Source organism: Sarcophilus harrisii, chromosome 2, assembly GCF_902635505.1.
Source record: "Sarcophilus harrisii chromosome 2, mSarHar1.11, whole genome shotgun sequence".
Lineage (NCBI taxonomy): Eukaryota > Metazoa > Chordata > Mammalia > Dasyuromorphia > Dasyuridae > Sarcophilus > Sarcophilus harrisii.
In genome coordinates, this window is record NC_045427.1 from 134,802,951 (window position 1) to 134,815,086 (window position 12,136).

General features: G+C 37.5%; 1 protein-coding gene across 2 annotated transcripts in view; it reads left to right on the forward strand.

Moving 5' to 3' along the window:
- The window catches only part of BMP1 (bone morphogenetic protein 1), a 55,037-nt gene that overhangs the window by 16,826 nt on the left and 26,075 nt on the right, over window positions 1-12,136 (forward strand). For both annotated transcript variants that reach the window (XM_003758046.4, XM_031950868.1), the window contains exons 6-8: window positions 193-298; window positions 1,957-2,081; window positions 3,327-3,442. In XM_003758046.4, coding sequence (XP_003758094.1) covers window positions 193-298; window positions 1,957-2,081; window positions 3,327-3,442 — 347 coding nt within the window. The remainder of the gene's footprint in view (window positions 1-192; window positions 299-1,956; window positions 2,082-3,326; window positions 3,443-12,136) is intronic.

Here is a 12,136-nt window from a genome sequence, read left to right on the forward strand (position 1 = left end):
CTCCTCCTGGCTGCCCACACCTGGGGACCCCAGCTGCATCAGCACCTTATCCTAACCAAGAATCCTCCCCTTCCTGGTGTGCTAGCCCCAAGACAGGTGTTCTGACACTGTCTCAGTGCCCCAAAGCTGGGCAGTTCCCCTCTCCTTTCCCCCCTCCTCCTGCCCCCCGCATCCTTTTCCCCATCTCCACAGGACAGGAGTATAACTTCCTGAAGATGGAGCTCGAGGAAGTGGAATCTCTGGGAGAGACTTACGACTTTGACAGTATCATGCACTATGCTCGTAACACTTTCTCCAGGTAAGAGGCAGAGGCTAAGCCTCTAGTTCTCACTCTCACCTTACTCATTACTCAATAGCATGCTGGCTTTCTTCAAACTTGACATGGAGCCCTGATGGGTCAGGTAGATGGTAGTGTGTACTATGATCTTATATAAATAACCTTAGCCACATCAATCTAAGTGATCAGCTCCTCTACCCCCTTCATTTCACAGATGAAAATGAGGTTCTGAAATGTTAAGGGTTTGCCCAGAATTACCCAACTAGTTAGGGTCTGAGATGGGATTTATACCAGAAGTCCTGGGCTTCAGTGACTCCAAGCTGAGTCTCCATGGTCAGGACCAAAGGCATCTGTCCTCTGAGCATCTGTAACCCCAAAGCTTGGAGAAATGCCTTAAGTGTGTATCATCCATCCTTCCTCACTCGTGTATATTTTATCTAGCAGAATATATTGAATATCTTGGTATCTTCTGTAGTAGATCTGCCCCCCCCCCCCATTTTCAGAATCTGCCACTATTGCTAGATTTGGAATGCCTGGTGGTCCTACATTAAGTTTCAGAGAAGAACCACAAGCCTTGCCTTCTGGGAAAGCTTGGAGAGGGAGTTTTGAGATCACCAGACTCCTTCAAGGCAGTATCTCAATTCCTTTCTCATCAGAAATAGGACCTGGCCTCTTGCAGCTTCTAACTCAGCCTGCTCTTTCTGTTTTCTTTCCTTGTCTTTTCCTCTGCCCTTGAATTTGTCCTTCTACCCCTTGCCCTCACCCCACCCCCAGCCAAAGCTCAATCTCTCTCTTTCTCTTTCAGTTCCACTCTCTCCTTCTTCCTGCCTTCTGGCTCTTTCTCAATCCAAGGCTGTTCCCAGACCCTTGAAGCAACATCAGAGACCAAAGTAAAGTGATGAGGTCATTACATCCTTCACCCCCACAGACTCATATCCCACCCCACCCTACCTTCATGCTATGCTCCATCCAGCTGGATGTGAGTCAGGGACTCTGGGGAGGTAGAATCCTGTCCAATCTCTCATTCACCTCATGGGAACTTCCAGGATTTTAGCATTCCCATTAAGAAGGGAAGGAAATAATTGGAGCCATCAGGTTCCCAAGGTCTTCAGAGTGATCCCTAAGGACTGAGTTGGCTAGCAAAGTTTTAAATGTTCGAAGGATCTAGTTCCAGCAAGGTAAATTGCTAGGAATTGGGGAATCAGAGCAGGCATGAGTGAACTTGAGCAGTGGGGTGAGAATTGGGGATAAAGTAGTAAGATAAAGGTTGGAGGTTCAACATTTACTTTTTTTTTTTTTTTAAATAAGAATGTAGAATATCTATGGAAGGTACCAGTAGGACCCTAGATATCTTGATCCCATCCTATTTTTTGCCTCCTCCCTAAATGTTGAGTTCCCCTGTGGCTTCTCCAACCTCGTGGTGGGTCCAGCTGTCATGGGGTGGGGTTGTGTCTATGGCATAGTAATGATAGGGTACTTTGTCTCCACCCTGTCCTAACCCTGCTACAGAATGTCTGAACTCAGGCAGGGTTGTGACCTATGGAACAGATACTGAGCCTCTTGAAGCTCCCCTCACTGATGATACTGTGTTTCTGCATCTGAGTGGGTCCCTGCTAAAGGCACTTACTTCCCTTTCTTTCTCCCAACATTACCATTCTGATTTTGGTTTCCCTATCCAGGGGTATCTTTCTGGACACCATTGTTCCCAAGTATGATGTAAATGGAGTAAAACCCCCTATTGGCCAGAGGACTCGACTCAGTAAGGGGGACATTGCCCAGGCTCGCAAGCTCTACAAATGCCCAGGTGAGAAGGAAAACTTACAGTTAGGGATCAGAGCTAGTTTTCTCCCCTTTGGAGAGGAGGGTTTGCTTGAGTAGTGTCATTGAGAGTCAAAGGTATAGCACAAAAGACAGAGCAGTTTCTTTAAATAATTTAGCTATGTTAAAATGAACAAGTATTTATTTTCTCTCTCCCTCTCCTAATTGAAAAATAATATCAAAAATAAAAATAATAAATTTGTAATAAATTTGCACATCGTCAAAGCAAATTTCCCCAATGGTCATACCCAAAAATGTATATCTCATTTTGCATTTTGAGTCCCTCTCTTCTCTATCAAGAGTTGTATGTAGCATGTGCCATCTTTGGTGCTCTGGGATTGTGGTTTTTCTTGCATTAATCAGGGTGCAGAGTTGTGAAAGATGGTGGAGTAGCATGACACCAGATAAATCTTAAGGGAATTAGGAGGCTGGCTATTAGAGCCAAATGAAAAGTCTTCAAATTGTACGAGGTGGAAAGAATCAGACATGAGGGGGCAAAACTGTGCCTTTCAAGGCCTGGGCAGGAGTCAGGGGAAAAGGAACAGAATTGGGAAGAGTTACAAAACGAAGTAGCATATTGAGGAATGAGCCCAAGGGAGTGAGTAGGAGACTTGAAAGGAGTGGCCTAAAGGAAGAAGAGATTAAGCTGGATGTGGAGATGAGCACTTAAGGGTTTATAAGACTTTCTGAAGCAATCAAAAGATGGAAGTCTGATGGAGCCAAAGGCTCAGGGGAAGTAATTGAGCCAAAAGCTGGTGTTGGGTATGTTCTAGGTATTAGCTGGTCCTTGTAGGGAGAATCCATTGGAAGGAACCAGAAGATTCTCTTGTCCCCTGCTCTCTGTCCCCCAACTTAACCTATCCTGAGCTGAGCTAGGAGTTGGGGCCCACTGCAGGGGAAAGAGATTTAGGCTAGAGTTTGACCTCAAATGCAGGAACCCCTTGTTGCCATGATAACGCCCATAGTGCAATTGGTTGTCCTGGCAGCGAGAGGCAAGGAGAGGTGGAATGGGGGGGGGAGGGTGTAGCAGGGGGTGTATGTGTGTGTACAGGGAGAGAGGAACTTAAAGAGACAGATTCCTTAGAAATTGCTTCATGCCTCCTTTTCCCATCCTTGCCCCTATGCTTAAAGGAATAAAGCTCGAGTTTGAGGAAGGGTTGGATGCAAGTTGGGAAGGCTGGGTTACTGGGACTAATGAACGGCACTGGCTCATTTGTTGTTTGCCCAACAGCCTGTGGAGAAACTCTTCAAGATAGCACCGGAAACTTCTCCTCTCCTGAATACCCCAATGGCTATTCTGCGCACATGCACTGTGTTTGGCGCATCTCAGTCACACCAGGAGAAAAGGTACCACCAAGCCTCTGACCCACATGTGTTCTTCTCCCTACCCAGCACTCTCCTTACTCTATATCCCTAGGGTATTACTTTATTCTGAAAGGGAAGTTAGTGTTGCGGATAGGAACCTCTCTACAGAATTTCATTCATTCATTCATGCTGTATTTAAGTACCTTGTGCTAGTATGGGGATATAGTGAACATAAAATCTAATTGGGGAGGCCAGATATTGACACAAGCAGTGTGGTTTAATAGAAAGAGCTTTATATTGGATGCCATATAATATCCCCCTCTCCTCACTGAATAATAACATCAAAAAAAAAAAATGAAAAAGATTTGTATGTAAGAAATACAAAGTCAAACAAAGCAAATTTCTCCCATTGGTCATGTCCAAAAATATATATCTTGTTTTGCATTTTGGGTCCATGGAGTGCTAGTCAGGTAACCTTTGCAAGTCACCTCTTTCTGAACTTTGCGCACAAATTGAGGGAATTAGATTAAGTGATTCGTGATGTTCCTTCTGGCTCCAATAATCTATAATTGTGGGCAAATCATTGAATTTCTCAGTGTCTCAGTTTGCTCAGCTATAAAATGAGGGAGTCGGGCTAGGTAACCTCTAAGGTCTTTTTCAGGATTAGACTAGATCTGCAATCTCTAGATTTGTCAAATACTATGTCATGCGCCATAGACATCTGTGACTCAAAGGGCTTGAGTTGTCTTCTGTGGGTTTACAATTCTTTCTGGATTTAAACACTAACAAAGAAACCTGGGAAATATATTCTAGGTACAGTGAAGACCATACTTGCAACTACTTACTCATTGTTCAAGTTACTTAGTAATGAAAATCCTTGTAACTTCACATGAGCCAATGGCCCTCCTCTCTAATCCCTTCCATTGCCCCAGTACATATAACATGGTCATTTGCAGCACAGGCTGAAAGAGACTTCTGGTAGTCTTGTTTTTTACTGTTCTACGTGTCACCACATTTCACAATCTCTCTTGAGATTAAGGGAGGTTGCTTTGACGCTATTGCCTTCCTCTGATGTGAGTCACCCTAGCTGTACTGTCCCTGGCTGAGAAGTCTGTGATTCTTCCCAGACACACTGAGAAAGGACCTGGGAGTTCCTTCTGTTTAAAAACCATTTTAAATTAAATTTTATGTTTTTTATTTGTTTTAAAGTTAAATACAAAATAAAAGGAAAAAACTACCATATGCATAGCATAACATAAGAGAACATTTAAAATATAATCAATTAATTCTCATTTCAAGAAATCATATATAATAAATAGTACACATTATATCCAAAGCTGTCCATTTCTTCTTTGCTTCTTTGTAGATTTTCTTTTGTTCTCTGCTGTGTACTTTCCCTCCTTCCTCCCTATCCAAGAAAGCTGCAGTTAAACATGGAGCTATCTGTGTGTGTCATGCATTTTTGTGCATACATGCCTGCATATTTACATATGTATCTACATCGCATGCATTGTATATAAATATCTATAATCGGCTACATATATATACATATACATTCATATGCATATGTAAAACCAGACTATGCTTATATCCACTTGTCCTCTGTTTCTCTGAAGGTAGAAAGAATCATCATTCATAAGTCCAAGTCTTTCCATATTTTTCTAAATGCTCATCATTTCTTACACCACAGCAATATTCCAACCTTATACTGTCTACTTATTTTAAAATGTATAAAACAATATTTATTAATGTGGCTGACATATAGTGTGGTTTCCCTATTTTTCTCTTCTGATTAAATCCATTCTAGCTATAACTTTGAGATCATGATTACTGGGTTGGTTTTTTTTTTACATAATAAATTTCACTCAATTTTATTTTTTTATTAATCATTCTTAAAAATTTTTAAATTATAAAATAGAGATCATCAGTAAGAATGAACATTTTCATACACAAAGAATGGGAATTGTGCATGAGACATGCAGCCTGTTCCTTTTAATATACACCAAATTTAACATAGTGAACATATTAATGTAATTCCAACAGTTTTTATTAACATATCCATTTTACAAGGATAGTACCAATATTTCTATTCTTATCTGTTTCCCTCTGAATTCTCCTCCAGTCAATTCTGAATATTTTTAAATGTTTCATTGACACCTACTTCTTTCTTCTCTTTTCTTATATGATTTTCATTATTTTCTACTTCCCTTCTCTGAACTTCCCTCCCCCAAATAAAATCTTGTAACAAAGAAGCAAAATTTATGTTGAAATAGTTATATCTGGAAATGTCTCCACTTTCCATGTATGATACATTATCATCCTTCAGCGATAGGCCGGAAACAATCGTCAGTCTTTTGAAATCAAGATTGATCATTACAGTAATCAGAGTTCTTAAGTCTTTCACAGTTGTTTTCTTTTATAATGTTGGAGTCAATGAATAGAAATCATTCTCTTGGTTCTGCTTATTTCACTCTTCATCCAGTTCATACAAATCTTCTGCAGTTTCTCCAAACCATTTCCTTATATAACATTTTATGGCTCAGTAATATTTCATTAGATTTATATATCACAGTTTGTTTGATGATTCTCCAATGAATGGGTTCCCACTTTGTTTCCAGTTTTTTGCTACAACAAAAGGTGTTGCTAATAAATTTTTTTTTATAAACATGTAGATCTTTTCCCTCTGTCTTTGATCAATTTGGGCTAGTGTCACTGGATTGAAGAGTCTGCACAGTTAAGTGATTTTTTGAGTATAGTTTCCAATCGCTTTCCAAAGTAATTGGACCAATTCATAGTAGCATCAATAGTATACAGATCATTCTGGTCTCGGTGTTTTTTCCCTTTTATAGTTCATTTATACCTTACTCAACTTCTTTTTCTAAGACTGGATTATTTAAATTCTCCATTTCTTGTTCTGATAATCTGAATATTTTATATTTTTTAAATATCCATTTAATGTGTTGTTATTTTCTGGCAATTTGGCAAAATAGTTTCTAATGTTTTCCTTTAGTTATTTCATATGTTTATGATAATTACCTTTTTCATTTTTATATTAGCAATTTGATTTTCCTATATTTTATCAATTTAGCTAATGATTTATATATTAAAATATTACATATATATATTAAAATTTTTTTGAAGAGCTCCTACTTTATCATTTCAATTTATTTATGTCCTTTTGGATTTTCAACTAATATGTTTTGTGCTTAATTGAGATTTTTTAATTTGTTGTTTTTCCTAGTTGTATTCTGAATTTGTTGATCTCTCCTTTCTTTTATTAGTGAAAGTGTTTAGTGATATAAATTTTCCCCTAAGGACTGCTTTGACTACATCCCAAAAGTTTTAATATGTTGTATCATTGTTATTTTTTTTTTGATGAAATTTTCTATTATTTCTATGAACTGTTTTTTGACCTACTAATCTTTAGAATTAAATTATTTAGTCTCTATATAAATTGTAATCCTTTCTTCAGAGATCCTTTATTATGTTTATTTCATTATGTATAGCAAATTTAATATTTTTGCTTTTCTGCAATTATTAATGACGTTTATGTAACCAAGAAGAGCAATCCTTTTTTTTTTAATTAAAGCTTTCTATTTTTCAAAACATATGCATAGATAATTCTGTAAAATTAGCCTTTGCAAAACTTTGTGTTCCAGCTTTCCCCCCTTCTCCCACTCCTTTCCCCTAGATGGGAAGAAGTCCAATATATGTTAAACATGGTAGAAATATATGTTAAATCCAACATATCAATACATATTTATACAATTATCATGCTGTACAAGAAAAATCAAATGAAACCAGAAAAGAAAATGAAGAAAACAAAATGCAAGCAAACAACAACAAAAAGAATGAGAATGCTATATTGTGAACCATACTTAGTTCCCACAATCCTCTCTCTAGGTGTAGATGGTTCTTTTGATCACAAGACAATTGGAACTGATCTGAATCATCTCATTATTGAAGAGAGCCACATACATCAGAACTGATCATCGTATAATATTGCTGTTGCCATGTACACTGATCTCCTGGTTCTGCTCATTTCACTTAACATCAGTTCATGCAAGTCATGCAAGGGCTCTCTGAAATCATCCTGCTTATCGTTTCTTATAGAACAATAATATTCCTTAGCATTCATATTCCATAACTTATTTGACCATTCTCCAAATGATGGACATCCACTCAATTCCCAATAAGAAGAGCAATTCTTTATATGGAGCCTATGAACTGAAAAAAACATATTTTGATAATTGCATTTCAATATAATTATCTTTATCATTCTGTATTTATTTTGTACATTTAAATTATTCTAAGAATGGGGCCATAGGTTTAATCAGACTGCAAGAGAGATCCACGATACAAAATAGATTAGGAGCTCTAAGATAGGAGTTTAAGCTATTATTTTGCCTTCTGTGGACATCTATATCCTTCAAGAGTTTATATGGATCCATCCACACATACAGTATTAAATACATATAGATACATATCCATATATGTATGTACATATACATATATCTCCATACCTATCATTTCATCAGTATGGAAATTCCAGTCAAACAGACCTACTTGTTCTTCCCCCTAAAGGCCCTTCTATCTCCAACCTCTACTAAGGGAGATGGGCAATTGATCTGCCCATTAATTTTTGGACAGTGATAAATACATGTGTTCCTTTCTATTCCCATTTAGTTCATCACCACAGATCCTTATATGCTTTCTTATTTATCTTTTGTTAGATTTGTCTAGGTCTGAAATGGGAGGTTCCATTTGCTCAAACCAATACTGTCCTTTTCAGCTAGTCTGCCATCCCCTTATCCAAGTAATAGATCAGGAGTTTAGTCAGTCTTTTAGTTTTTATGCTGTTCATTGTCATCTAGATATCACTTTGTCACCATTCATTTAAAAAACAGTTTCAATATACCTGGGGCACAGAGGGTCATATGTGCTAAAACCATAGATTTCAAATATTCTGTCTATAAATTATATGACAGGAAAAATATTTTTTTACTTCTTAACTTGAAAAAATGTGGTAAAAGAAACATTGTCATTATCAGGGTTTTTTGGTGTCAAAATTTAGCAGTTGATGACAGCATTAACATTTCTTCAGCAGCAGAGAAACAACCAAGCTTAGCTCTTACTAGTGAGACTAATTAGTTACATCAGGAAGCAGCTAGACGGCAGCACCTACTCCTTTGTTGCAGGTATTTTCTCTAAAGAAAGAATTTTCAAATCAGCAGAATTTTTTGGTTCTGAGTGTCCCTAAACCACTAACACCCCACCCCACTCCACTCCCAGCTAAATTTGTCTTAGAAGCTGATTTGAGGGCGTATTTTCTGCTGCTTGCCCCAGATGTGAAAAATACTATCTATAGCTCTGCCTGTGACATTTTCCTTAAAGAATGATATGGTCTTTTTCTCTGAAAAGTAAGTTTTTTTTCTTGTTTCTGATTGAAGTCGAGTTAGGGGTAGGAGAGACTCCAAATCTTTATCCAAAATGACCTATTCTTCTTTTCCACCCACTTACTTTCTAAGTGGGAAAAGATGAAATGTTATTCTTCAAAAGACTATATTCCAGCTCTTCAGGGTCTGCCAGAGCTCTCCAATTGCTCATAAAACAGAGGCTGCATTATTCAAGTTAAAAACATACATAAAAACAAATAAAAAAAACCTGTTCTCATGGGCTACATTGTTAATAGTCAGGTAGTTAATCAATAACATGGCTACATTGTTAATCAGGTTCAGTGGATAAGAGCATTGGGCCTGAAGTGAGGAAGACCTGAATTCAAATCCTCAAATACTTGACACTAGCTGTCACTTAATTGTCTGATCGCTTCACCAAAAATAAACAAACAAATAAATAAAATCTACAAAAACAACAATTCACCAACATGATTGACACAACTAAGTAAAGCAAAAGTTTTACATTTCTCTTCTTTCTTTTTGTATGGAATAGGCAATTTTATATCCTGACCTTAACTTTCTCTCTCCCTTTTTTCTTCCCTTTAATCAGCAATGCAATTCTTCCCCAAAGGGGAATTTCAGCTTTCAATTTCTCCTTCCTTCTTGTGGATCAGCTCCTTTTTCAATCCCATGCTTCCATTATCTGTTTCTTTGGAACTAGGAGTGATTATGGTTAAGACCAGTCTTGGCTAAACTTGTGCAGCTTGTCTTCATCATCCAAAGCCTTGTTAGAATCTTCTTTGAAATTGTTTCTGACCTCTCTATCCCCTAGGGTTCTCAGTAAAAGCAGTCTTATTGAATCCTAGAATCTTAGCTGGGAAAGGGATCTCAGAGATCATCTGATCCATCCTCCCTTTCCCTGCAAGAACCCTAATGACAACATCCCTATAGTGTCATTCAGCCTCTTCTTAAAAAAAAAAAAAATGATAAGAAGTCCGTTATAGCATTGTGGCAGCTACTTCACTGTTGAATGTTCTTAATTTGCTAGACAATGCTTCTTTCTATTCAAACAGGATCTATCTCCTTATAACTTCCAACTAAACTACTGATCTGCCTTCTGCCCCATGGAGCAGCACAGAGCAAATTGATGTTCTCTTTCCTGCAACATCTCTGAAAATATTTGAAATCAGCTATCACATTCTAGAAAGCTTATGATCCCATGTATCCTCACAATCTTCTCTTCTTTTCCTCAGGATAAAGACCCCAATTTCTTCAAATCTTCCTTATAAGACATGATTTCCAGACCTTTGACTTTCTGGCCATCTTCCTCTTACATCTTCTTGACATGTTTTTACTAATGCCTTTTAAAAAATTATTGTCACTTCCAAGGGCACCCATATGTGCATATCCATATGCAGTAGAACCTTCCCTTGTATCAAAATGGGATATGTATGACAACATATGCCTCCATCAAATACCTTGTTGTGGGTGATCAATTAAAATGGGAGACATTTTAATCTTGAATTGTTGTTTGTTTATCTTAATTCTTGTTACCTAATTTATTCTTTTAGTTCTACTTATTTTACTCTATGTAACGTTCGGGCTAGCTTTCTGGAAGCCCTTCAGACGGGCCTTGGTCTCAGCAAGGTAGACACCACAAGAATGGTCAAGAATAAAGTCTAGATTCTTTATTCTGGCCCAGTCTTGATTTTAGTGCAGGAGGCATGAGAGCCATCACGAAGCTAGTCAAAGATAGAATGTTTCTCTTCCAATCCTTATTAACCCTTATATACCTTATTGTAATTACATCATTACAGCATACTGATTATATGTGAAGTTAGAGAACCATTACATCACCATGCTAAGTACTAAGTATATATGTGCACTAGAGAACTATCATCTCATCAATTCCACTGAGTTAACACCTTGTTTCAACTATACTTCTCCAAAGTTCCACCCTCTACAACTCTACATCAATTCACACAAGTCTTCCCAAATTTCTCTAAATTCTTTAGATTTATAGTTTCATGTAGCATAATGATGTTCCATTACATTCATATACTACAACTTGTTTATTCATTCTCCACTTGATGGGTACCTGACATATGCCATTTTGTCAGTATCCTTAGACCCAGACACACAAACAGTCCAATTGTGGTCTGCCCAAGCTCAGAGTGGCCTCACGTAATTTGAACACAATAGTTTTTATTACTGTAGTCCCAAGATCTCTTTAAGAAGTCCTGCTACGTTCTTAGCTCATTCTAACCAGTCAAGATCATTTTTAATCTTGATTCTTCATTCCCTTGTTAACTATCTCTTCCAACTCAGTGTCATCAACAGATTTGATGAGCATGCCATCTATGCCCCTTCCCACACTTTATGTAGATGACCTCACTTTCTAGACTGGAAGCTGTTTGGACAATAGATTTAGATCTGCAAGGGGTCTTATTGGTCTTGTAGTCTAGTAGTGTTAAACTCAAATAGAAACAGGTCAGTAAACTGTACATAAAGACCTCTGAGGGCCACATATTGATTTAGAAAACTACATAATTAACATTATCTGTGTTCTAGCTTTTTTTAAAATCAATCTTGTTAAATATTTCTCAATTACATTTCAATCTGGTTCTGTCCTCATTCCATAATTGCATATGTGACACGCCCGATGTAGTCCAATCCTCTCATTTTACAATTTGGAAACTGAAGCCCCTAGAGAGGCTACTCATGTAATAAGTGGTAGAATCAGAATTTTAACCTTAATATTACCTCTTCTCTATATCAGAGTCCATCTCATCTTCCTATTTTCTCCTGTCTTGAAGGATTATATCTTTCCAAGGTTAATTATTTTACTTGTGTGCTTAATTGCATCCCTATGTCACTTTCAGCACCTTACTTCATTGTCAATCTCTCCCTTTTTACTGGTTCATTTCCCTGTATCTAGAAATATGCTCATTCTAAAAGCAAAACAAAACAAAAAACTCTTCCTTTAACCCTACTGTCCCTTCAAGCTATCACCCTATAGCTTCCTCCACTTCTTTTTGCTAAAATTCTAAAAAGAGCCATGTGTATTCTCTGTAACCATGCTTCTTCACTACCCATTTAGTCTCCTGTAATTTGACTTATGATCTCACCACTTGACTGAACCAGCTTTTTCCAAGGTCACCAATGATCTCTTTATTGCCAGTTCCAGTGGCTTTTTCATAGTCACATGCTCCTTGACCAACATGCTTTTTTTTTTTTTTTTTTTTTTTTAACACTATTAAACACACTGTCTGCTTCCCTTGGCTCCCATGATGGTGCTATCCTACCTATCAGAACTATTCTCATTTTCCATGTCTGGTAA